Here is a 24,069-nt window from a genome sequence, read left to right on the forward strand (position 1 = left end):
AGAGAAATTCATGGAAAAGGATCTAACAAGTATTCTAGAACACAAGTTTCTGATGAATTTCAAATCATTACACTGAACTGAGTAAGAATTTACAGAACCCTAATGGAGAAATTGATGGTTTCATAAAACTTCTAACAAAAGATCAAACAAAACAAGAATTAATTACATGGGACTAAGTAAACTGAAGAAGATGGTTATAATATTTTATGATTTTAAAAATAAATTTATTTATTTTTGGCTGCATTGGGTCTTTGTTGCTGTGTGTGGGCTTTCTCTAGTTGCAGCGAATGGCAGCTACTCTTCGTTGTGGTGCGTGGGCTTCTCATTGCAGTGGCTTCTCTTGTTGTAGAGCATGGGCTCTAGGTGCATGGGCTTCAGTAGTTGTGGCTCGTGGGCTTTAGTAGTTGTAGCTCAATAGCTCTAGAACGCAGGCTCAGTAGTTGTGGCGCGTGGGCTTAGTTGCTCTGCGGCATGTGGGATCTTCCTGGACCAGGGCTTGAACCCATGTCCCCTGCACTGGCAGGCAGATTCTTAAACACTGTGCCACCAGGAAAGCCCCATTTTATGATTTTTTTTTCGTGGTACGCGGGCCTCTCACTGTTGTGGCCTCTCCCGTTGCGGAGCACAGGCTCCGGATGCGCAGGCTCAGCGGCCATGGCTCACAGGCTCATATCAATCAGTGTGATACACCACATCAATGAATTCAGTAAAGTCACAGAATACAAAATTAATACACAGAAATCTCTTTCATTCCTATACACTAAAAACAAAAGATCAGAAAGAGAAATTATGGAAGGAATCCCACTTACCATCACATCAAAAAGAAAAAATACCTATGAATAAATCTACCTAAGGAGACAAAAGACCTGTACTCTGAAAACTCTAAGATGCTGATGAAAGAAATCGAAAGTGACACAAACAGATGGAGAGATATACCATGTGCTTGGATTGGAAGAATCAATACTGTCAAAATGACTATACTAATTAAGGCAATCTACAGATTCAATGCAATCCCCATTAAATTACCAGTGAAATTTTTTTTTTAAGATTTTTTTCATGTGGACCATTTTTAAAGTCTTTATTGAATTTGTTACAATATTGCTTCTGTTTTATGTTTTTTTTGTTTGTTTGTTTGTTTGTTTTTTTTTGGTTGCATTGCATGTGGGATCCCAACTCCCTGACCAGGGATTGAACCTGCATCCTCCTCATTGGAAGGTGAGGTCCCAACCACCGGACCGCCAGGGAAGCCCCCACCAATGGCATTTTTCACAGAACTAGAACAGAAAATTTTAAAATTTGTATAGAAACACAAACCCCCAAATAGCCAAAGCATACTATGAAAGCAAAAATGCAGTTGGAGGAATCAGGCTCACTGTCTTCAGACTATATTACAAAGCTACAGTAATCAGTATGGTACTTGCACAAAAACAGAAATATAGATCAATGGAACAGAATAGAAAGCCCAGAAATAAACCCACACAACTATGGTCAATTAATCTATGACAAAGGAGGCAGGACTATACAATGGAGAAAAGACAGTCTCTTCAATAAGTTGTACTGGGAAAACTGGACAGCTACATGTAAAAAAAATGAAATTAGAACAATTTTCTAACACCACAGACAAAAATAAACTCAAAATGCATTAAAGACCTAAATGTAAGACTGGATATTATAAAACTCTTAGAGGAAAATCCAGGCAGAACACTCTTTCACAGCAGCAATATCTTTTTGGATCCACTTCCTAGAGGAAAGAAAACAAAAACTAAAATAAACAAATGGGACCTAATAAAACTTAAAAGCTTTTGCACAGCAAAGGAAACCATAAACAAAACAAAAAGACAACCTACAGAATGGGAGAAAATATTTGCAAATGATGAGACTGACAATGGAATAATCTCCAAAGTATATAAATAGCTCATGCAGCTCAATATCAAAAAAGCAAACAACCCAATCAAAAAATGGACAGAAGATCTAAACAGACATTTCTCCAAAGAAGACATACTGATGGGCAAAAAGCACATGAAAATCTGCTCAACATCGCTAATTATTAGAGAAATGCAAATCAAAACTACAATGAGGTATCACCTCACACCAGTCAGAGTAACCATCATCAAAACGTCTACAAACTGTAGACTACAAAAATGTTGGAGAGGGTGTGGAGAAAAGGAGTCCTCCTACACTGTTGGTGGGAATGTAAATTGGTTCAACCACTATGGAGAATATTATGGGATTCCTTAAAAAACTAAAAATAGAACTACCATATGATCCAGCAATCCTACTCTTAGGCATGTATCTGGAGAAAATTATACTTCCAAAAGATACATGCACCCCAGTGTTCAGTGCAGCACTATTCACAATAACCAGGATATGAAAGCAATTTAAATGTCCACTGACAGATGAATGGATAAAGAAGATGTGGTACATATATACAATGGAATATTACTCAGCCATAAAAATGAATGAAATAATGCCATTTGCAGTAACATGAATTGACATATCATACTAAGTGAAGTAATTCAGAGAAAGACAAATATCATATGATATCACTTATCTGTGGAATCTGAAAAAATGATACAAATGAACTTAATTACAAAAGAGAAACAGACTCACAGACTTAAAAAACAAACTTATGGTTACTAAAGGGAAAAGGTATGGGGAGGGATAAATTAGGAGTTTGGATTCACATATACACACTACCATATATAAAATAGATAATCAACAAGACCCTACTGTATAGCAAAGGGAACTCTACTCAATATTCTGTAATAACCTATATGGCAAAAGAATCTGAAAAAGAATGGATATGTGTATATGTATAACTGAATCATTTTGCTGTACACCTGAAACTAATTCAACATTGTAAATCAACTATACTTCAATATAAAATTAAAATTAAATTTTAAAAAAAGATTAAAAAAAGAAGTGTCTTCCAATGCAAGGATCAGATCAAAGAACATGAATGGAATGTTCCTACTGGGACGATTAGGAGGATAACACATCCTTGGTAGGTGCAGAGCCTGTTCACTTATCCTCTGACTTTCCTCGTTCCCTTTCTCTACTACATCCTATTAAGCAGATAAAAACTTTGAGAAAGCTGCCTCTTCCTTCACCAATGCCAAGCAGGACAAACTCAAAGAGCCATTTGTCTGTCTGTCTTCCTCTGATGTTGCTTCTTCATGTTTGAGCTATTGGGAGGAGAGAGAGGCAATAAATTCTCTCAATAAAAGCAAAAAATAAAAATAAAAAATAAGCCTATATGGTCAGTCACAATCCTTGCTATACTTATATAAATAAGACCAAGTTTATTCAATCTAGACTTATTTTGCAAACAAATTTGTCTTAATTTGGCTATCTTTGATAGAAATGAGGGTGATTTTAGAGACAAAAATTATCTTTCGATAGAAACCAAAATACATATTGTGGATATTAGATTCTAGTGCTATTAATTTTCCTTGAAGTTTTGTTAATTACCTGAAAACTGGACTGTATCCTGAATTTTTCTAGTTTCCTCCACTACCTGACTACAACTCTCCAAACTAGTGTTTCCAAATTTTCTCCCACCCTTTTGACTTGGAATAATTGAAACTAAAACTGCCTTTTTTTCTGAAGTCCTGCATACTGAAGGTAGATATCTTAATATAAACTTCAGAGAAATCTCCACAGCAGCTCATGTTTAGACAGTCTTCTTCGTTCCTGTTGCTATATGGACCACTCAGAAAGTTTACCTGAACATCTGATGGACATTCAAACTACAAAAGATGCTTTAACCCTGACATTTAGAGATCTTCTCAACTGTCTACCCTCAGAACTCAAAAACTGATATGAAATTTGCCTCAGTTATTAACCATTGTTTTTTTGTCTCCATAGCAATGCCTCTTATTAAATACCTGATTGCTTGTACAGTAAGCTTAACTTCTACTTGGAAATACTGCTTTGGAAGAGAAAATTAAGGTAAAATGATCATATGGATGGACTCTAATCCAATATGACTTGTATCTTTATAAGGGGGGAATATTAGAACACAGACATGCACAGACTGAGGGGCAACCATGTGAGGACACAGCGAGAAGGTAGCCATCAAAGCAGAGAGACCTCAAAGAAACTAAACTTGATACTTTGATCTTGGACTTCTAGCCTCTAGAACTATGAGAAAATATATTTTTGTTGTTTAAGCCACCTAGTAGTCAGTGTGGTCTTTTGTTATGGCAGCCCTAGCAAACAAATACAATCACTATTAGGGAAAAAAAAATCATGTGCTTTGTTATTCCAGTAGAATGATTTTAACACTGATTACTTCTTACCTTGAGATTATAAAAGACAGTGATAAACATTACTGTAGAGTATATATGAGTTGTGTCCTATGAAACAAAGGTAGTTAACAAACACCTCTCAGCTGTAGCTGATGCCATGTGTTCATCTGATCAGCAAGAGGACATGAGTGGAAGGGAGAACCTTTTCTGCTTCAGACAAGCAACTTCCTGGCTTACCCTGAGTATGACAAAGAGGGCCATTGCTTGGGGACCAGGTCTCCAAGCAGTCACAACAGGCCTCAGGAACCCACAAGAAAATTGTGAAGGAAGAATATTACTAGCCAGGCCCATATGAATCTTTTCCTCCCATCACTGCTCTTTTGTGAAAAATTATTCCAAATACACATTTTTGTCCCAAAATATCATGTTGGACGCTCGCTACTAGGAGCAAATTTTTCTAGCATCTCTGTTGGATGAATTTTCACACTTGCAAAATCACTCAGAAAAGAGTTCATCCTCCCAACACCTCCCCTGCAGCAGTGTCCCCCTAAACAGCATCTGACCACAATATGAAGGAACTTACCTCCCAGGTAAACAGGTGCTTGAATGTGATTTAATTATCTCTGTATCCTCTCCCTGGTCTCCCTGTGAAATCCAGTCACCTCTTTGCATTAAAGTATTTCTGTGAGAAGCCCTGTAAGGTGCTGGCTATTCTCAATTCTGTCCTGCTGGTTTCTCTGAAGTGCCTAGAAGCTGTCCTCTCCACACACAAACTGTTCTGACAAACTTCATTTGAATGATTTGGATTTTAATTCTCAATTTGCTTCTGTTCCTAAGCCTTAAGGCTTTTTTTTTTTTTTTTTTACCAATTCAGAAAAAAGCATCATTAAAAAAAAGACAAGGTTGGGCTTCCCTGGTGGCGCAGTGGTTGAGAGTCCGCCTGCCGATGCAGGGGACACGGGTTCGTGCCCCGGTCCGGGAAGATCCCACATGCCGTGGAGCGGCTGGAGCCGTGAGCCATGACCGCTGAGCCTGCGTGTCCGGAGCCTGTGCTCTGCAACGGGAGAGGCCACAACAGTGAGAGGCCTGCGTACCGAAAAAAAAAAAAAAAAAGACAGGGCTACTCGCAGATCTAACATGTTAAGCTTTAACTTAGTACGTTCTTAGGACTGATGTTTTCCAAGGAACAAACTTTCTTGTTTCCTGTGCAATAATAAAGGTTTGTTATAAAAGTTAAGTACGAAAAGTGAGAAAAAATAAAAATAGTGGTATCTTCACAGTTGAGTTCTTAACATATTTTCTGATATATGTAAAAAGAGAAAAATTGGCAAAATGAGTACCAACATTTTTAAAAATAATAATTAAGCCTAAATCCCTGGATTTACCAATTTTATAAAATAAGAAAGTAACATTTTATAAAATACAATTTTATGAAATATGATTTTATAAAATTTGTTTAGCTAAGTAACAAATGATTTGCCCAAAAAACAGATTTAGCAGGTGGAGTCCAGGGGGCACATTCTACAAAATAAATTTATTGACACTGTAAAGGGTTACTAGCATAAAATTGTGGTGGGAATAAAAAGGGCAGTGACCTTCTTCCTGAAGTTTAGGAGTGATCCCTGAATTGAGAGAGATCTGAGTTGAAGTGGTCACTGGAAACAAATGGTAGAGACAAATCACAGAGAGCAGACTGTATCAATTCCAGCTTCTGGACTCAGAGAAGGAAAGAAGAGCTTCAGATTTCATTGCAGAGAATGAGGCTGAGAAACTTTAAAATCAGATGCTTTTTCCCAGATCCAGGGGGCCAGTTAATGCACAAAAATGCTTAAAGCCACATAGGTATGTCACCTTTATTTCCTAGAGAAGATGTTAGCATTTTCTAAATCCTCATCTACCGTGCCTGGCATGCATTATTTTATAGCTTTCTGGGAGTTTCATCAGCACCACTGGTATATCTGTAGTATGATGTGTCTGTGGAGAGTACAGAATGCAGGTCCGGGCTGGGGGCAACGGACTCTTCTAGCTACCACAGTGAGTGGTGCCCCTGCAAACCTGAGTAAGGAAGACAACTTGCCTTTGGGTGGGTAGTGTTACAATCTGCATGTCTAGGGGCACAAATGTAAAGACCGACCCTGTTCTGGGAATGATGATGATTCTGACTGACCTCAAAGGGGTAATTATGAAACCCCTGGATCATCAGGATCTGGATGTTCCCTACTTTTTCCATGGTGTGATCATGACAGAAAGTGTGGCTGTAGATATCTGGGAACATTTCCAGAAATGTCCTCCTGTAGGAGTTAATTATAAAGTAAATGTGTATAAAAGAGAAAATAATATTGAAACCTATCAAGGGGAGTAGATCTTAAGGGTTAATATTGTAGATGGATTACTTTGGAAAAAATCTTTTTCCCTTGGAGTATTAAGAAGTCATCGCATAATTGCCATCTCTCCACATTTTGTTCTAGAGTGCCTGGTTTATTGATATCAGTGTGAGACCTGTTTTAAATAAAAATCTATTTGTAAAAATCCAGATCTGTAATATGTTCTAAATATCATTATAGTATCTTTTAACTATAGATTAAAAATCACTTCATTTTCAACAAAATATTTTGATGTAAACATCAAATGTTTTGAAAACAAAGGGGATCTGTTTTTGTTGTTTTCTGTTTTATCTAATTTTTGTATCCATTTTGTCTGGGCATATTAAATGGTAAAAATATTTATAAGATTTGCACTAGGTGAATCTTCTTAAAAAGAAAATACTGAAGGCCACAGAGTCTGGGAATATTAATATCTTTTTAATAGATTGATCCCCCTTGATTTCTTATTCTGGAGTAAAGGTACAAGTTTGTTTTGTTTTTTGTTTTTTGTGTTTTTTTTGCGGTATGTGGGCCTCTCACTGTTGTGGCCTCTCCCGTTGCGGAGCACAGGCTCCGGACGCGCAGGCTCAACGGCCATGGCTCACGGGCCCAGCCGCTCCGCGGCATGTGGGATCCTCCCAGACCGGGGCACGAACCCGTGTCCCCTGCATCGGCAGGCGGACTCTCAACCACTGCGCCACCAGGGAAGCCCAAGGTACAAGTTTTTCCATGAAAATTAGACACACAAATCATCTGACAGAATGTATGACAGATGGAAAATGATTGATGGGAATTTTGCTTTAATGCACATTGTTCATTGTAATTTTGCCCAGCTTAATGAACAGTGAATTAATAATGAGGAGCAACACATTCAACGTATTATAGTAATAAAGTGCTTTTATGGACATTTTTCATGTTTCCAGACTTTCTTGGCCACCCTGAACAATTTTAACTCAAAGGATTAAAAAATAATTGCTTATTTAACTGTGTTAAAATAGTCAACTTTGAAAAGGATATTTTCCTGTATGAACTTTTTCCTAATTGATTCCATTTTGTTCTGATCAGTAAACTTACCTGAGTAAGCTGCACTATTTAAAAAAAAGTGACCTGATAGAGTATTAGATGACATAAATGACCATAGTCCATTGTTTTCTGATTCAATGACATAAGAGAGTAAAGTGAAAAATTAATAATTGTACATTTTTTAATTAGGAGAATAGAAAAACTAAATTTCTTGTAGAAATAAGCCCAAAGAGTCCTCGTGTCAGCCCTGCTCCTCTTAAAAGACCGCGACGCTGTAATACCAATGGATAATCTGGGAGAGAACCAGCTGTCATTAAAATAGATTTTACCAAGGCAAGGACAATAGGTTGCTTATTAGCAGTGAGAAATCAGTAGTCTTTTAGAAGTGTACACTTTGGAAAGTGTGAGCTATATAATAAATGAAAGCCTTTCATTATTCATTGTTATAAGCCAAATGTAGATTAAATGTACACTACCTTCAATTCAGATATTAAGATATCCTTCCCTCAGTAATTTTATGAGGTAACATGTATAATGTCAAGCATAGGCTAAGTCATATATTTTATAATCTTTCAAAAATTTTTAAAGCAATGTGTTAACCCTATAATGAATATAAAATGGATCCTAACTGCATGTCTTAGAAAATGTGCATTTCATAGAATTATTGAAGAATGAGTCCTTAATAGCCCATCTTTTTAAGTATGTTAGCTGAACGTTATGATTGTGTAATATCATTTTAGGGCATTACCACATTTTAAGAAATAAAATAATATTCAGAAGCATAATTTTGCCAGAATGTAAAATTTAAAACCAGAAATTTGACTTGTGAAAAATCCTCACATGATTATTGGCCTGTTAAAAAATAAAGCAAACCCCACAAACCTGATGCAAGCTATTATGTGCAAAATAATGTGCTAGTTACACAGCCCTCTGGGAAGTGAATGTGAGTCCGGATGCTTCTTTCTTGGTTTATTTCATTCCTAGAGTACCTTTGTTGCAGGTTTTTCTTATGTTTCCAAAGGAAACAAGTAAGCCATCTCAAGTTTAAGTTCTGTCCTCAATAAAGTAAAAAATGTGCCAGGTACCATTTGACTGGATGATAACTAAACTGGACAAATATTTTCTCTCACTGGAGACTGACAGTGTTTTAGTTGTGCTTAAAATTTGTGATTCTCCTCAAAAAAGGGTACAAATGAAAACTTATGGTTACCAGGAGATAAGGGGGGAAGCATAAATTGGGAGATTGGGATTGACATATACACACTACTATATACAAAATAGGTAATAATAACCTACTGTATAGCACGGGGAACTCTACTCAATACTCTGTAATGGCCTCTATGGGAAAAGAATCTTTAAAAAAAAGTGGACATATGTATATGTATAACTGGCTCCCTTTGCTGTACACCTGAAACTAACACAAATTTGTAAATCAACTATACTCCAATAAAAATCTTTTAAAATAAAAAAATAGAGTACTACATGCATTTCTAAGAAATAAACATTATTTTCTTCATTCTTCTCAAATAAATAAAAATAAAATAATGTAATATGTGATTTTCAAGCTAATGAACACCTAAGAATGAAATTTGAAAATCTACATTTGGAATGTATAATTCTTTTGTTCAGAGGCAGTGACATTCCAAAAGAACAAAACTTCTCAAACATTTCCCCATTTAGAGTAATGCTGACAGTGAGTGCCTGGTGGATCTCAGAGGGGCACAACTGATAATATATTTATCATGCTGCCAGTTTGCTAAGTGGTTTCATATTCACTAAGAAAGACTTGTCAATGGATACTGAAGAATAGATGTGAGGTCTCTGTGTGTTGTCTCTGGGTGAGATCTCTGTGTGAAGTCTCTGTATGAGGTCCCTTTGGAAGGTATCTCTGGGAAATCTGTTAAATCTGTGCTAGGTTTCTGTCTGAGGGTCTGTGAAGCAACATGAGGTCCCTGTGTGAGGTCTCAGTATGTGATTTCTGAGAAAGGTGTTTGCGTGAGAAGTCTCTCTTGAGAGGTGTGTCCGTGAAGTCTTTGTGTATTGTCTCTGGGTCTCTCCATTTCTTTTTTTCTTTTGGTCTCTCAATTTCTTGTCTTACTGTACCTTATGGAAGACGGAGCAGCAAGAGAAGGGCAAAGGGACTTGCTTCTTTCTGTTTTCTTGCTGTTCCATCAGCATCACCTGTCTGTGGCACTCTCCCAGCAGGAGCCAGGGGGGTCCAAGTCCAGCTTCCCCATATTCCCAGAACTCACTTCTGGGTGCCCCTGAGAGGACCCAGCAGCAGCCAGGCTCAGGTCCCAGCCCTGTCAACTCTTTCCTCTGGGTACCGACCCCTCCCACAAGGCCTGGCTCCACTCTCACTGCTCTGCCCATTCTGGAGGCTGCCTTGGGAATCGGGGCCCAGAGGTAGGGCCTGGCTCCAGGGAGAAACCAGGGGTGTGAGCAGTCCTGTGCTCACTCTGCCCCCTCCACCCCAGGTCACAGCATTTCCACATGTTGAGGGGCCTGACAGGGATGGGGGATGGGGTCCATTTCTGTTGTCATCTGGATCAGGGGCATCAGCTGGAACAGAAATCTCCACAATGAGAAAGACACCACCTGGAGCTGTGTCCACCATGTGCCCTGCACATGGCAGAAAGCACCAAATCACTCTAGAGGAATTCTTCCTCATCTCCCTGCTTTTCCATATGGATGGGGGTCAGGAGACAAGAAAAGCTGTGCCAGAAGCAGATCAGTGGAACACTCCTGGATTGCACCCTGCCCCATCCACTTTGCACAGGTCACCTCCACACCACCACAAATCCTGTCTGATTGCTTCTTCACCTGCCAGGCTCTGGGGTGATCAAGGACTGGGAGACAGGCAAGGCTTACTACACAATCACAAGCCAGTCCCCACCTCTCTCCTGGAGCAGTCCTTGGGCCATGTGTTTATGTGAAGGTCACCAGACTAGGAGTCACATCCCAAGTTCCCTAGTCCTGGCTTTTACACCTATTGTTAAGTTATCCTTTCTACAAGTCAAGAGGTGATGATGTGTAAGCTTATTAAATATAGTATTAAGAGATTAACCTTCCCTGATTTGCTTTACTTCTATAAGTTTGACCTTCTGTTTTGACCTAAAGGTGGTTTCTCTAGGTCTGTGATCTTAGAGTTGGAATAGGGTAGAGACCCTGGCGTGGGGCCATGGTGAGCTACTGGACCCTTAACTTTTCCTCCCCTTTAGGCCTTTAGATGGTGGTTGTATGTCAGGGGGCTGCTCTTTCAGAACTGCAATTTATGGGAATCTGGTACCACTTTGCCTCCTTCCTTGGATCCAATGATTTTTCTACACCTACATCCCACCCTAAATTCACAGTGTTTGACCATCAGATAGTTACTACCCACAGTCACACCCCTATTCCATTCATCCAAAACTCCTTCTCTGGGGTTAACATAGAGTGGAAGGTAGGTGACCCATGAACGCAGCCATTCATTTATATGGGACTGGACTCAACACAGCCCTCAGCAGCCTCCCTGATACTCCCCCCACCTACACACACAGAGCTGGAAATGCCATCCTTGCTGCTGCTCTAAAGTGTAGGAAAAACAGAGGTGGGGGAGGGTGATGCTGTACATTTTCTTATGGCTAAGCTAAAAGGGGTTCATAGGGCATATCTCAATCCCAACCTTCATCAGAGAGAGAAGGAACTCTTAAGAGCAGATGTTGTATATTCCCTACCAAGAGATCCAGGGGCAAGATTTCTCCTGTTTCTGAACTCACGAGCCCATACTCTATTCCCCCCAAACTTCCATCCACTTGGCTCTGACACTTCCTGGAGCCTGAATTGGAATGTCCGGCCCTATCGAGTAAACCTATCCACTACAGTTGCATAAAGTTCAAAGTAGCATAGAAGAAGGAGAAAGACTGGTTGAACCAGATCCTTGGGTGTGGGTTTCATAGGTTTTTCCCATCTCATTGTTAGAGTAATTTTGGTTTGTGTAATGACAGTATTATAAGGTGCAATGAAGGGACACGAGACAAGGAGCAAGCTTGTGATGCTACTGTCAACCTCCCTCCATGCCCCTCCCTTCTAGAAGACAAAGTGCACAGCACAGACAGCAGCCATTACACTATGCTTTTATTAGAAAAAAAAAAAAATATATATATATATATATGTATTGGGGAACATTAAATATCTTGGATGTGCTAATGAGAAAATCATTTTCTCTACATGGACTGAATTTTTACTTGGAGACATGTCTTCCTACTAAAGGGAAGACTAAAGAAGGATTTTACTGTCGACCAGGCAAGACACCTCCCCAAAGATGACAATGCCTTGGACAGTGTTGATGGCGGGCTGGGGCACCTGGAATCGTTGGCCCATACTGGCAGGTACTAACTGGAAACAAACTCTTCTTGGGGGGCAAGGATGGGAGGCACCTTAGGCCCAGCTGCTCATCGTCGAACCTTACACTTTTCAAACTATGTTGGTGTCTGACTTTCCTTTCCCTGATAGAACAGCTCTGGCCCTTGGAGGTGGCTTTATGACTGCAGGCTGTATAACCCATCATTCTCCGTTGCTCTGGGTAGGAGGTAAGCCTATGGCCGCAGAAACACCCACATACTGGGACTTGGAATTCCAGTTTGTGTTCATTTAACTTTGTGGCATGAAGTCCATGGTGAATTGCTCTTTTTTCTTCTGGGATCTGTCCAACAGCTGTCATGAGTGCCTGACCCTCAGCAGTCTCACTCTTCAAGATTGATCTGCTTTTGACTGATCCGTGACTCTGGGCAGTGGCTTATATGGGCTTGAATTTTTGCAGAGCATCTCGACCATTGACTTTTTTATTGGGGAAAATCCACTTTAAAAATAGCCTCATCCTTTTTCTGAAGAGGCTTTCTGGAGGGCTATGTTTCTTCTCTGGCATGAGCTGGAGACATCTGCTCCCAATAGAGTCTGTTATTCCCCTGACCTGGGCAGGGTGGCTCATACTTCCAGCTTGAGAGGTCCCTAATTCTTTAAACCTTTCTTCGTGCTCTCCTGGTTTATGCCTCCTACAGTCCTCTCTTTTGTAAGTAGGGGCAATCATCTTGCTCTGGCTCTTCCATGAGTCTTGGAGTTTTGAAGTTTTGGGCTCCTGCTGCCCTAGGTTGCTCCTTTGGGCTTCCATAAGGCCACTTGGCTCCTGGGAAGCTAACCTGTCTCTGGTGGGGACTCTCTGGGGATGGCACTGAGGCACCTGAGAAGCCAAGTTGTCTGCAGCAAGGAACATGTGTTTGGGAAAGTCCTGAATCTGGTTGTCTGACTGTACCTTTACTTTGGAGTTAAACTCACTAGCAACCCCCATGTTAAGGCATGGCTCACCTGGATGTTGGAAAACAGACATTCTAGGTAGTAGGAAACTTTTACTGGCCGCTGGCACCTCTAAACTCCTCATATGTACATTTGTGGTTTGGGATTTTGTCAACCCTTTGGTTTCCAAGATAACACTAGACTGTGGTTGAAGAGCAGGAGACTCCTTGGCCTCCACAGCCTCCCTGGCCTCTTCACCTCTCAAAGATTGGGATCCTAAGTTCACCTCCATCACTGTTACCCTATGGCAGGGGTCTCCTGAGGCCTGACCACCACTCTCCTCTGTTGGCTCATTCCTGACCATTGCTGAACTTGGACCTGGCTCTAGGCTGTCCCTCTTGACCCATTCCCCAGTCTCACTCTTCCAGGTTCTGCCCACAAGGCTGAGTGTGAGGGACTGAGAAGGTGGCCTGCCCTCCTGTCCAGTCAGAGAAGCCTTTGAGGGCCCATGGTAGTCAGCAGATGGAATCGCTCCCAGGGCACTCTGGATTTCCTTACACACAGTTGAGGGGACAAGGAGAGGCCTCTTCAGGGTAGGAACTGACTCTTCTGTTATCACCTTCTCTCCTGAATGAGCCTGAGGAGGTTTCTCCAGGAACTCAGCACACTTGACTGTTGAGTGGGACCCAGACACACAGGTGGCTGAAGGGGAAGAGGCAAACTGCAGGACGGTGGAGGGTTGGAGCTTTTTCAGCTTCAAGAGATTTATGGGCTTGAGGACCTTGAGGGGGAGGGTCCACCTGTGCTTTACCCAAAACCTTCTAATATGTGCTTCCAGCAGCTCTCGAGTGTCTGGATCAAGGAAGGAAGCCCTACAGGAGGTGTTCATGCAGGGTTCCCAACCCTTCAAGCAGTATCTTCCACAGGCTCCAGCAGGCACTGCTTTGCACATCTCACCAGGAGGGTCTTGACATGAGAGCTGATGAAAGTTGCCCTTGCCAGGAAGCCTCCCCAGGCAGCTGTAAGAGAGCAGATGGGGCCAGGATGGCTGGACAGGACAGGCAGGGGTGGGCACCTGTATCCCAAGAACCCTCCTCTGCCCCCACACTGACTTCATAATGCTCCTGCTCTCCCTCACCCTAGGGCTTTAGCCACGCCCTCCCATGGCTCCCCCTCCCAGGGCTGGGGTCACATTATAGGCTCTGGGAGGAAGGACGACCCAGGAGAGAAGGGGAAAGATTCTTTACCTTTGCAGAAGTGAAACCAGGTTGTGAGTCCCCTCCAGTTCTTCCAGACAATCTCTGCAAGCTGGAAATCAGGAGACTGGGTCATGGTGGTGAAGGCAGAGGCCTAAGAGTCTTTCAGGAGGCTGAGTGCAATGGCCCTTTAAGGGAAATCTTTGGAGGATTAGACTCTGGAGCCCAAGTATCAGTGTCCAAGGCCACATGTCCCTGACAGTGATGGTAAGTCTCACTTGAAAAGAGTTTGTGCTTTGCAAAGTGCCTCCACGTTAATTAACCCCTGTAGCCCTTACAACTGCCGTGTAGGGGAGAAAGGTCAGTGGTCATCACACAGAGGAATCTGAGCAAAGTTAAACAACTTGTCCACAGTTGGACTTGGAGGTCCCACTTCCCAACCCAGGCACCAATGGTCCACCACAGTCCACACACCCCATTTCTAGGTCCTCATGGCTTCATTCTAAGCACAAATTTCTGGGAAGTATCTGGGCTCTGATCTCCTTCCAACGAGCCTTCCCAAGGCTCTGTTTCCTGAAGAATAAGCTCTGCCACTGGCATCCTCAGAGACCGTGAAGCTGGGCCCTCAGGATTAGGAGAGATGGAAGCTAACTCTCGGGGGCGCGCAGGGCTGAACGGCAAAGGCTGACCTTTCAAAGATCCACTTTTCTTCCTACTCCTGCTCCTCCCCTTCAGCTCTACTTGATGCTGAGAGAGAAGAAAAAATGAGGGGCTAACACCCAACTCTCACTGTCATCTATCTAGGCAAGCTGTGTTCATGAACAACATGACTTTCTACATTTAACTAAAACTCTGTGGGTTTTTTTCCCCTTTTACTTATTTTTAAAGTGGATAAAAATATTTTCAGTTTTTCTTCTTTGAAGAGTGCAAAGAAGGATTTTTTTTTTTTTTTTTGCGGTACGCGGGCCTCTCACTGTTGTGGCCTCTCCCATTGTGGGGCACAGGCTCCGGACGCACAGGCCCAGCGGCCATGGCTCATGGGCCCAGCCGCGCCGCGGCATGTGGGATCCTCCCGGACCGGGGCACGAACCCGCGTCCCCTGCATTGGCAGGCGGACTCTCAACCACTGCACCACCAGGGAAGCCCAAGAAGGATTTTTTAAGTTTTAATCACTATAGATTTCTTCTGTCACTGTTCCTCTGATCAAGAAACACACACATTCTCAGACCTAAATGCCCACGTGAGCTTTGTCAGATAGGATTCTGCTTCCCAAGGCCAGACCTCCACTCCAGCCTCTTCTCTCAGGCTCTCAGGGGCTCAGCATTGCCCTTAGATCAACCCCAACACAGAGGAAGGTCTCACTTGAGACACCCGCTGTGGGAAGGTGGCTGGTGAACCAGGGCTCAGGGGTCAGCCTTCCTGCAGAGATTGAACTCTTAGTAATCCAGTCCTTAACCATTAGTCACTGCACTGGGGACTTGCCCTGGAGCCCTCTACCATACCTGAACTCCTGGTCTACGATCTTAGGCTAGAAATCCTCATGCCCACTCTAACCCCTCTCTGGCCTGGCTTTTCCCTAGAAGGATGATGTTCTATACTTTTCTGAGAGTTCCCATCTCAGGAGTCTCTCTAGGTGGTTTAGAAAAGTGGAAATAAGAATAAGAAAAAAAGAGAGAATCTCTGCTGGGATTAAGCCAAAGGTTTCTTACCTTCCTGATGTTTCTATGTTTCCTAGGTGGTGTTAAGAATGGATTACTCTGGAAGCAGGGGAGTAACATTAGGAAGAGCCCCAGTCCACACAGGAACCCAAGGATGATATCAATCACCCAGGAAGTTGGGCTGGATCTCAGCCAGATAGCAACAATGTTTTTCAAAGAAAAGAGATTCTCCATCTTCTGAACTGCATTGCTGCCCTCAGGCAACAGAGCACTGGGAGTTCACTTGATGGCAGAACCCCAGGCCTGCATCACAGAGCTGTGGCCTTGTCACAAAGGGCTCCTGAGTGTGGGGGAGGGGCAATAAGAGAAAGAGGCTGAATCACTGCCCCTCCTTCCCATCCAGACCCACAGACACCTGCACCCTCCTGGGGCTTCCAGATCCCTCCTTCCAACTACTCTCATCCTGTCAGAGAGACCTTAGCCAATTTTCCGTTCATTCCATCTGGAACCTGGTTCCTTCATCCATTAGAGACCTTTACTTGAGGCCCACCAACTTGATAACTCTTGAACATCTTAAGCTGACCCTGGAAGACTGGCTGTTTCACAGACATTTTTACTCAGGATTTCCTTTGTCCTCAGCTCCAACTTTCCCACATCATGTTTGTGTCTTGTGTAAACCCAGGGATAGAACTTGAATTTTAGTTTTGTGAATTTTGAATAGTGTATGTTTTGCCTCATTTTCTATCAGAGGGAACTACACACAAAAATTAAAATAATTTATTTTTCAAAATTCATAAGTATGAAAGAATTATAAATAGTTATGTAATAGGGAAGAACAAATCTGACTCCACATCAGATCTTTTTTACTTTAATCTTTATGCTTTGTTGCCTGAGCTAACTCTGTCCATCCCTGTGACCCAGGCTGGCTCTGCACTTTTTGTAAAACAATGTTGCCTAGAGCCTGAAATACACAGGATAGCCTATTTCTAAGGCTCTGACTTTTAAGAGCCCATTCATGGAGATAAAAAGCTGCAGAACAGAGAATAATAATTGTTTTGTTGGAGGTTTACGGGAACACATGACCTGACCAGGATCTGACCCATCTGGCCAGCTGCTAGAACAAAGGATCCAACACCAAGATATTTGCAGCAATTAGCCATGCCCCTCCCTCACCTTGCCTTTAAAAAGGCTTTGCTGAAAGCCTTCAGGGAGTTTGGGGTTTTTCCTGGGCATGAGCCACGTGTCTTCTTGCATGGTACTGTGTAAACCTTTCTCTGCTCCACACTCTGATGTTTCAGTATTTAGCCTCACTGTGCATCAGGCACACAGACTTGCATCTGGTAACAGTTAAACCTTCAAATGATATTTTTGTAAGTTTGTAGTGTTTATAATTCTGGAGTTAGTAAATCTTTAAACTGCACAAAAACTTTTGGGACACACTGCAAACACGCACACACACACGTACTCATTTTCCTTAACCAATCTAGTACTTTCAAATCCAATAATCCATAATTTTCTACGTAAAAAAAATCTTTCCTATGTTGTCTCAACCCAACTTCTTAGTTTGCAACGATAAGACAGTCCCCACTCTCCAGATAAATTTTGAAGTATGTGGTCTTAATCCATTAGGGCTGCTATAACAATATACCATAGACTGGGTAGATGAAAGACAACAGACATTTATTATCACAGTTCTGGAGGCTGGGAAGCCCAAGATCAAGTCACCAGTATGGCCACCTCATAGTGAGAGCTCTCTTCTTGGTTCACAGCTGGAGCCTTCTCTCTGTATCCTCATATGATGGGAGGAGGCTAGAGATATCTCTGGAGTCTCTTTTATAAGGCACTAATCCCATTCATGAAAGCTCATAAGCACTTTTGCATGGCCCCGCCTCCTATCTTTAAGAGGTAGGATTTCAACATGTCAATTTTGAGAGAACATTAACATTCAGACATGTGCACTCATTCTATACCCGGAAGCTAGGAATGGGTTAGGGTGAGCCAAGGTCCTGACCCCAAAGGGCTGTAGGGTGAAGAGTAGGACTAGGGGTCAAACCCTTGGGGCTGAGCCAGGTCTTGAGCAGCCTCTTCAGATATCCCTAGTGTGTTATGTATGTATTCTCTTTTCTGAGTGCGCCTTGCCTTTCCTGCCCCATCCTCCCAGGCCCCTGAAGCTTCAAGTCCAGCCTGAACCATATAGAAAAGGAGCTTTGAGTCTTACACAAAATTCCCTTATGACACCACTTCCTATCCCTTAGCAGTAACACAAGATTCACTGAAGGATTCACATGGTAAATATGTCTTAATGCCCCATGAAGGCTTTAAAATAATGTGTATTCTCTGCTTGTTAGTCATAATTTTATACAGTTTTAGTGGGAACGTGGGCATGTGAGTTTATTTGGCTATATTGCCATGAACGTGCACTTTCACAAACATATCTCCTACATCTACTATTTTTCCTACAGTCTTTTCCTCCCATATGATAGTCTCACCTTAATTCAACCTTTTATCAAAATTTAGACTTAGGTCTGTCACCATGTGGACATGCTTTGTAACAAAATAGCTTCAACCGAGGAGGTCAGTGGAAGGCCTGGACCAGCTATCTTGGTTCCATGATAGTAAGCAAAGGATCGCAAACTCCCATGTTAAGCTTAAGCAGAAAGCAAAGTTTAGTTAAGCATAGGTACACTCTCAGAGAGGGAGAGAGAGAAGGAGAGAGAAAGAGCAGGCTGTTTCTGAGAACAGGCTATTTCAGCGAAGTGAAGCAAGCCCAAAGCAAAGTATATGGAAGCAAAGGTACACTCTCGGGGTGGGGGGGATGGGTGTACTGTTTCTGCAAATTGAAAGCAGCATTCCTATAAAGGCTTCCGAGCGCGTTTAAGGAGCATTTTGCAGAGAGGGGGGGGTGAGTGACAAGGATCATTATTTGATTGACAGTCCTGAGCTATGGAACAAGTTTTCTGCTGCGCATGCTCTCATCCTTGAATCCCCAAGAAATGCCTACTGGGTGGGGGGAGGGGCAAAACCGCATGTAATTTATTGTAATTATGGTCTAATGAGTCTGGATTTACTATAGGTCATACGCCTGTCTGGTCTGGGCATGCACAGCCTGGAGAAGTCCCCTTGTGTTACTGTGCCTCTCTTTATCAGGATAAGCTGCCCACCACCCGACCATAGTTTCTCCCGTTCTGGGTGGAGTCAAGGGAGAGTCCCCAGATGGCTGGGTGTGACTCAATTTCTTCTTCTTGTCTTTCTCACCACTGTCACCTCCTTGCTGCTAATGTCTGACTTAACTACCTAACAGGTCTTCTTTGCATTCATATTTGCTCTCTAAATTTTCTCTATTACTTTATTTTCAATATGTTTTGTTTGATGGGGGTTTTTTTTGAAATTTAAAAATCTTATGATAACATTTACCTTGATTTATTTAATTATTGTTCTACTGTTGTTGATTTCTGCCATCTTATTTTATGCTTTATTTTCTACATTTTCTTTATTGTTTCTTTTTTTCCCTTCTTTGGCATCTTCCATTTTACAGGTCAAGGGTACTTATGTTTGTTTGACATTTGGGAATTTTAGTATTGTAATGGTTTTATATCTTGAATTATGTTAATTTTCTCCTCAATTTCTTACCCGTGGATGAAAAATGTTCCCTGCCATATCAGTAGACAAAGGATGTTGCAGTCATCAAGTCAGACGTCAAAGCAGGAACCCTCAACTGTGCACCTTGAGGGGATTTGGGATGGAGAAAAACAGGGTACTGGTTCTAGAGTTAAGGTGCATATCAAAGGAATGATTTCACGGAGCCCAGATTCTTTCATCTTTTCATACATAGAAAAGTGCTAAAGTCCTTAACTTGAGAGGTCTAGTTTTCTTTAATTAATAATAATCTTTTGATGTTCTGACTACCTGGTTTTTGTTGACTCCTCCCTTAGGTCTTCTGAGCAGTTCCTCAGAGTGATCTGACAGGCTGTGTTCTGGGCTTAAGTCCTCAGAAAATCTGCCAAATAAAACATAATTCTCCTTTTGGGTTGTGCATATTTTTCAGTCAGCAGTCTTGGCAACCAATGAAGGGGCCCAGAGCAGACTTTTCTTCTTTGCCTGAACTCTATGAGGATCCAGAGTCCTGGCACCAGCAGAGGCTTCTTGGGCCTGTCCGCTTTCTCAGAGAGTCCAGACGAATTTGGGTGAGTATCTCCTGGTTCTTGGATCTCCAGTTTTGGTTGATGATCCTAAGTTTTATTCAGTGGTGTTAAACTCTTCTCTTGAGTAGTAGGTTATCCTTGAAACTTGGTTTCAAGAAGAAGTACCTGGGTCCTCCTCAGTGAAAGACACTGGGAAGATTTTTACTCAGTTTAAACACTGAGAGCTTAACCTCGGTAGAAAAACACTGGGAAGACTTTTGCTCAAGTGGGTTAGCCTCACTTAAAAGACACTGGGAAGATCTTGCTCAGTTTAGACACTGCGTGGTTTATCCTCAGTTGAAAGACTGGGGAGACTTTGCTCAGGTGAAAGACACTGAGTAAAAGTTGGACTGGGTAATTAGGTGGAAGACTAACCTGTCTTCCTTGAATTGGCTACTTTAATAGAGTTTGTCAAAATAAAAGTGATCTTCACAAATTGAACTCAGAATGGGGAACTTAGCTTTCAATACAAAAAGAAAAGGAACAACAGATTTCCAGCCTCCAACGGATATCCTGGCCAGGTTTATGTCCATACAAAATTTACATTTACAAGTGCTTACTTTCTTGGGACTTAAAGAAAATCTTGCCCTAAAAATGACTAAGATAGGACTCTTTTATTGCATATGCAGTTAAGTTAGAAAAAGCTGGCTTGATAAAAACATCTTTTCAGAATTCTGACTTCAAAAAAACAAAAGGCTTTCTAGGGGAAACTTGCATTTCTCTTCCTGTGTCTTTGAAATGTTAAGTGTTCTGATATTCTTCAGTGTGTGTGTGAGTGTGTGTGTGTGTGTGTGTGTGTGTGTTTTGAGAACTTGGTCACTACCATCCAAAAGTACTTATATGGTGTACATTTGCCAATTTCCTCACTTCCATTGTGAAAGGAGTTCCCTATTCCTAAGAAAATGGACCTATGTCCGACTGACACAGAAGATGGAGATGTATCCCAGTGCATTTATATATGTATATCTATTAAATTTATGTATATATATATATAATGCCTAATGGAAACATCTCAGATGTTCTCTTTGGTATTTTTCTTTAATTTTACTTATAAAATTGTGACCGTTTTTTAACTCAAAAGAGGAGAACCTTAAAAATTAATTAAGAAGACATCCTCAGTAGTCTAAGGTTCAGAGTGACTTGGCAGAGAAAATTGCTGAATGGTTAGATAATAGTGCTGGTATGCTTGGCTATTGTAACACTTTACATTTGAGTTTCTCTTCCTTGAAATTACAAGAACTATATGACTCAAGACAAAGAATGATAATTAGGAATATTCTGCTTGCTTTATTTTATTTAATTTATTTTTTTTGTTGTTGCGGTACGTGGGCCTCTCACTGCTGCGGCCTCTCCCGTTGCGGAGCACAGGCTCCGGACGCGCAGGCCCAGCGGCCATGGCCCACGGGCACAGCCGCTCCGCGGCATGTGGGATCCTCCCGGACTGGGGCACGAACCCGTGTCCCCTGCATCGGCAGGCGGACTCCCAACCACTGTGCCACCAGGGAAGCCCCTCTGCTTGCTTTTTATATAGCCTATTGAAGAACATTTTAATTATTTGGAGGTCATAGGAAGGAACCTTCATGATCTAAGTTTTGAACAAGTAGTGTTGCAACACAAAGCTATGACTTAAAAAGGAAATTTGAAATGACCTATTTCTTTTGGCATCTCAATCCAGATATCTGTCAGTAAAATGAGTCACTTTTCGGTCAAATGGGTGCTCAGCAATATAATTTTTTATTGGGAAGCTGAAAGGCACCATTGCCAAGCAGAGCACCTGCAGTGTTAACATCTATATTTGAGCATCTTTCGTTTTCCCAAGGGGTGCAAGTGAAGAGAAGGCAGGCAGAGAAATGCACTTGAATAAAGCTTTTCAAGATGGATAGAACAGAGAGCATTCCCAGAGGCAGGTCAAGTTCAACCCAAGAACAACTCTCTCAGTGCTTTCACAACTAGGTAAAATACAAGACCAGTAGTAACTCAGCTCTCAAATGAGTGCTGAAATCCAGCAGAAGGTTGTTAATATTGATACGGTTAACATACATCAAATAGGATTACTGAATTTTCTGAATCCAACTGAACTCCCAGGATTGTTTGGTTTCAAAGGCTGTTGGGCTCAAGATGCATTTGCTTTTAAATAATCCTTCCTAAAATGTTCAGCTTTCAGTCTAATATGATTGAAACCCAGCTTGAGTGTGTCTTATAATACACTGAACTGGAAAGACTATGGGCATTGAATTATTCAAAACATGGCAGGCGAAGGAGTGATATGTGGGGAGGATGTGATCATAGAAATGAGTGAGACTTGATATGTCTTGTTATCTCATTTGATTTACCTGTTAGAATTCTTCCAAATATTAGAGGAAAGAAATCAATATCAATTTTCACCTGTCACGTTCCACACTTCAATGATTAATGAATGTCAAATTTGACCACAGTTTTCTGTACCACCTGCTCTGAAATAATATTTCTGGGCCTTTATTAAAAATGTAAAATTTTCATTGAATTTCCAAATATGATTCTGCAGTGGCTAATTCAGCTTGTTTTATTAGTAAGCAAGTTCTGATGAGTAATACTAATTTAATAAGCCTGCATGTGAGGTTAAAGTGTAAACTATTCCTGCCGAAGGTGATGAGATATGACTGTGATGTGGTGGTAGGGCACTCACCTTCCTGAACGAACCCTGCGAGCACACAGGTCTTGGGAGAAACCAGTACAAATCTGATATCATTTTGCATGTCTCCTGTAGCAGTGGAATGCACACACATACAAACATGATCATGGGTGAAAAAACACACATGCGCACCTTAGAGGCTTACATTAATTTCTGAATATAGTTCTCCGGAAAGAAAAAGCTTTACTGATGATTTGTATTTTCATAGTTTATTGTTTTATCCATACTAAAACACTTCATGAAATCACTTCCTGTTTTGTTGTCCATGGAATCCTTTCAATTTTGAGATGCTAAATATAAATCGAAATAATGATTATAGTCCTTGGCCATGAAAGACTAAGTTACAGAGAACCCGGTGACTGGAGGTCAGAGCTGACACGGAATTATTCTCTGCTCCAGAGGCCATCAGAATATCACTGTGTACCCACTTAAGGATAGAATGCTGCTATTGAGAAACGAGCTCTCTTTTATTTCTACTAAAAGGAGAGAACAGTAGGGGACCTTGGCTGCGCGAGTGTATGAGACTTTCTCTGTTTTGGACAATAAGCCAAAAACAATACATGAAATAGCCTCACGCCTTTTGTCTTTTGTACCCAGCTCCTTCCTGTATTGCTCCTGATCAATTACACTTACATCAACAAGAGTTGCTTGAACATTTTGACAGTTATGTTCCCCATACCCTGAAGCATTTTTAAAGGGTTACTGAGATAAAGCTATTTCAAAAATACTCCCTCCAAATTTTTTCAGGGTGGCATCAATGAAAGTAACTTCTGAGAGGAAAAAAACTTGAGTTCCTGGCCTACCACTCTAAGGCCAGGCAAGCATAAACCTTCATAGCAAAACCTAAGTTTGCTCCCAGTTGAGAATTTGGTTTCCACGGTCTTATATAAAAAGTATATGGAGACTTTAATTCCCTATAAGCCCTTTCCAAAGAGTGAATACAGTTCATCATTCGTAAGAGATGATGGAAGTTACAATTTTGTTGAATAGGTGGAATATATATTACATATAATATACATATTTATTTTTAATATATACATAATATATATATATAAAGTTACTATTCAGAGTCCTAAAACGTGGATTTTTCTTACTTATCAAGAATGAACAGTAACTTGATCTCTAAACAATAAAGCACCTGGTCATAACAGAATCATAACAAATATTTGATATCAGAATGAATTCACTGTTCAGGTGTAAAGAGGGAATAGCTTCAGTTTTCCTCTTTCGTGCACCCCATTATTGCATCCTGGACAGAGGGGATTTTCTTGATTTTAATCTAAAGGAGAAATGGTCACTTTTGTTGAGATGGAAATTGACCACCTCAGTAGGCAGAGGCACTGTTTTTATTTGGCTGACTTCATGTTTCTAGTGATAATTCAAGGTGTAATAGGGTTTTCTCAGCCACTCCAAAATCTGAAAATGATAAGCATCTCACCAGAGTTTCAGGATGGCC

General features: G+C 41.3%; 1 protein-coding gene across 1 annotated transcript; it reads right to left on the bottom strand.

Moving 5' to 3' along the window:
• Window positions 1–11,906: 11,906 nt before the first annotated feature.
• LOC307070073 (spermatogenesis-associated protein 31A6-like) lies at window positions 11,907–13,859 on the bottom strand (the record flags this gene model as incomplete). Its single annotated transcript, XM_079728670.1, is given in 2 exon segments — window positions 11,907–12,413; window positions 12,417–13,859. Coding segments are annotated over 2 exon segments (1,950 nt in total).
• Window positions 13,860–24,069: the final 10,210 nt, after the last annotated feature.

The sequence above is a fragment of the Hyperoodon ampullatus genome (assembly GCF_949752795.1).
Source record: "Hyperoodon ampullatus genome assembly, contig: scaffold_390, whole genome shotgun sequence".
In the NCBI taxonomy this organism is placed as follows: Eukaryota; Metazoa; Chordata; class Mammalia; order Artiodactyla; family Ziphiidae; genus Hyperoodon; species Hyperoodon ampullatus.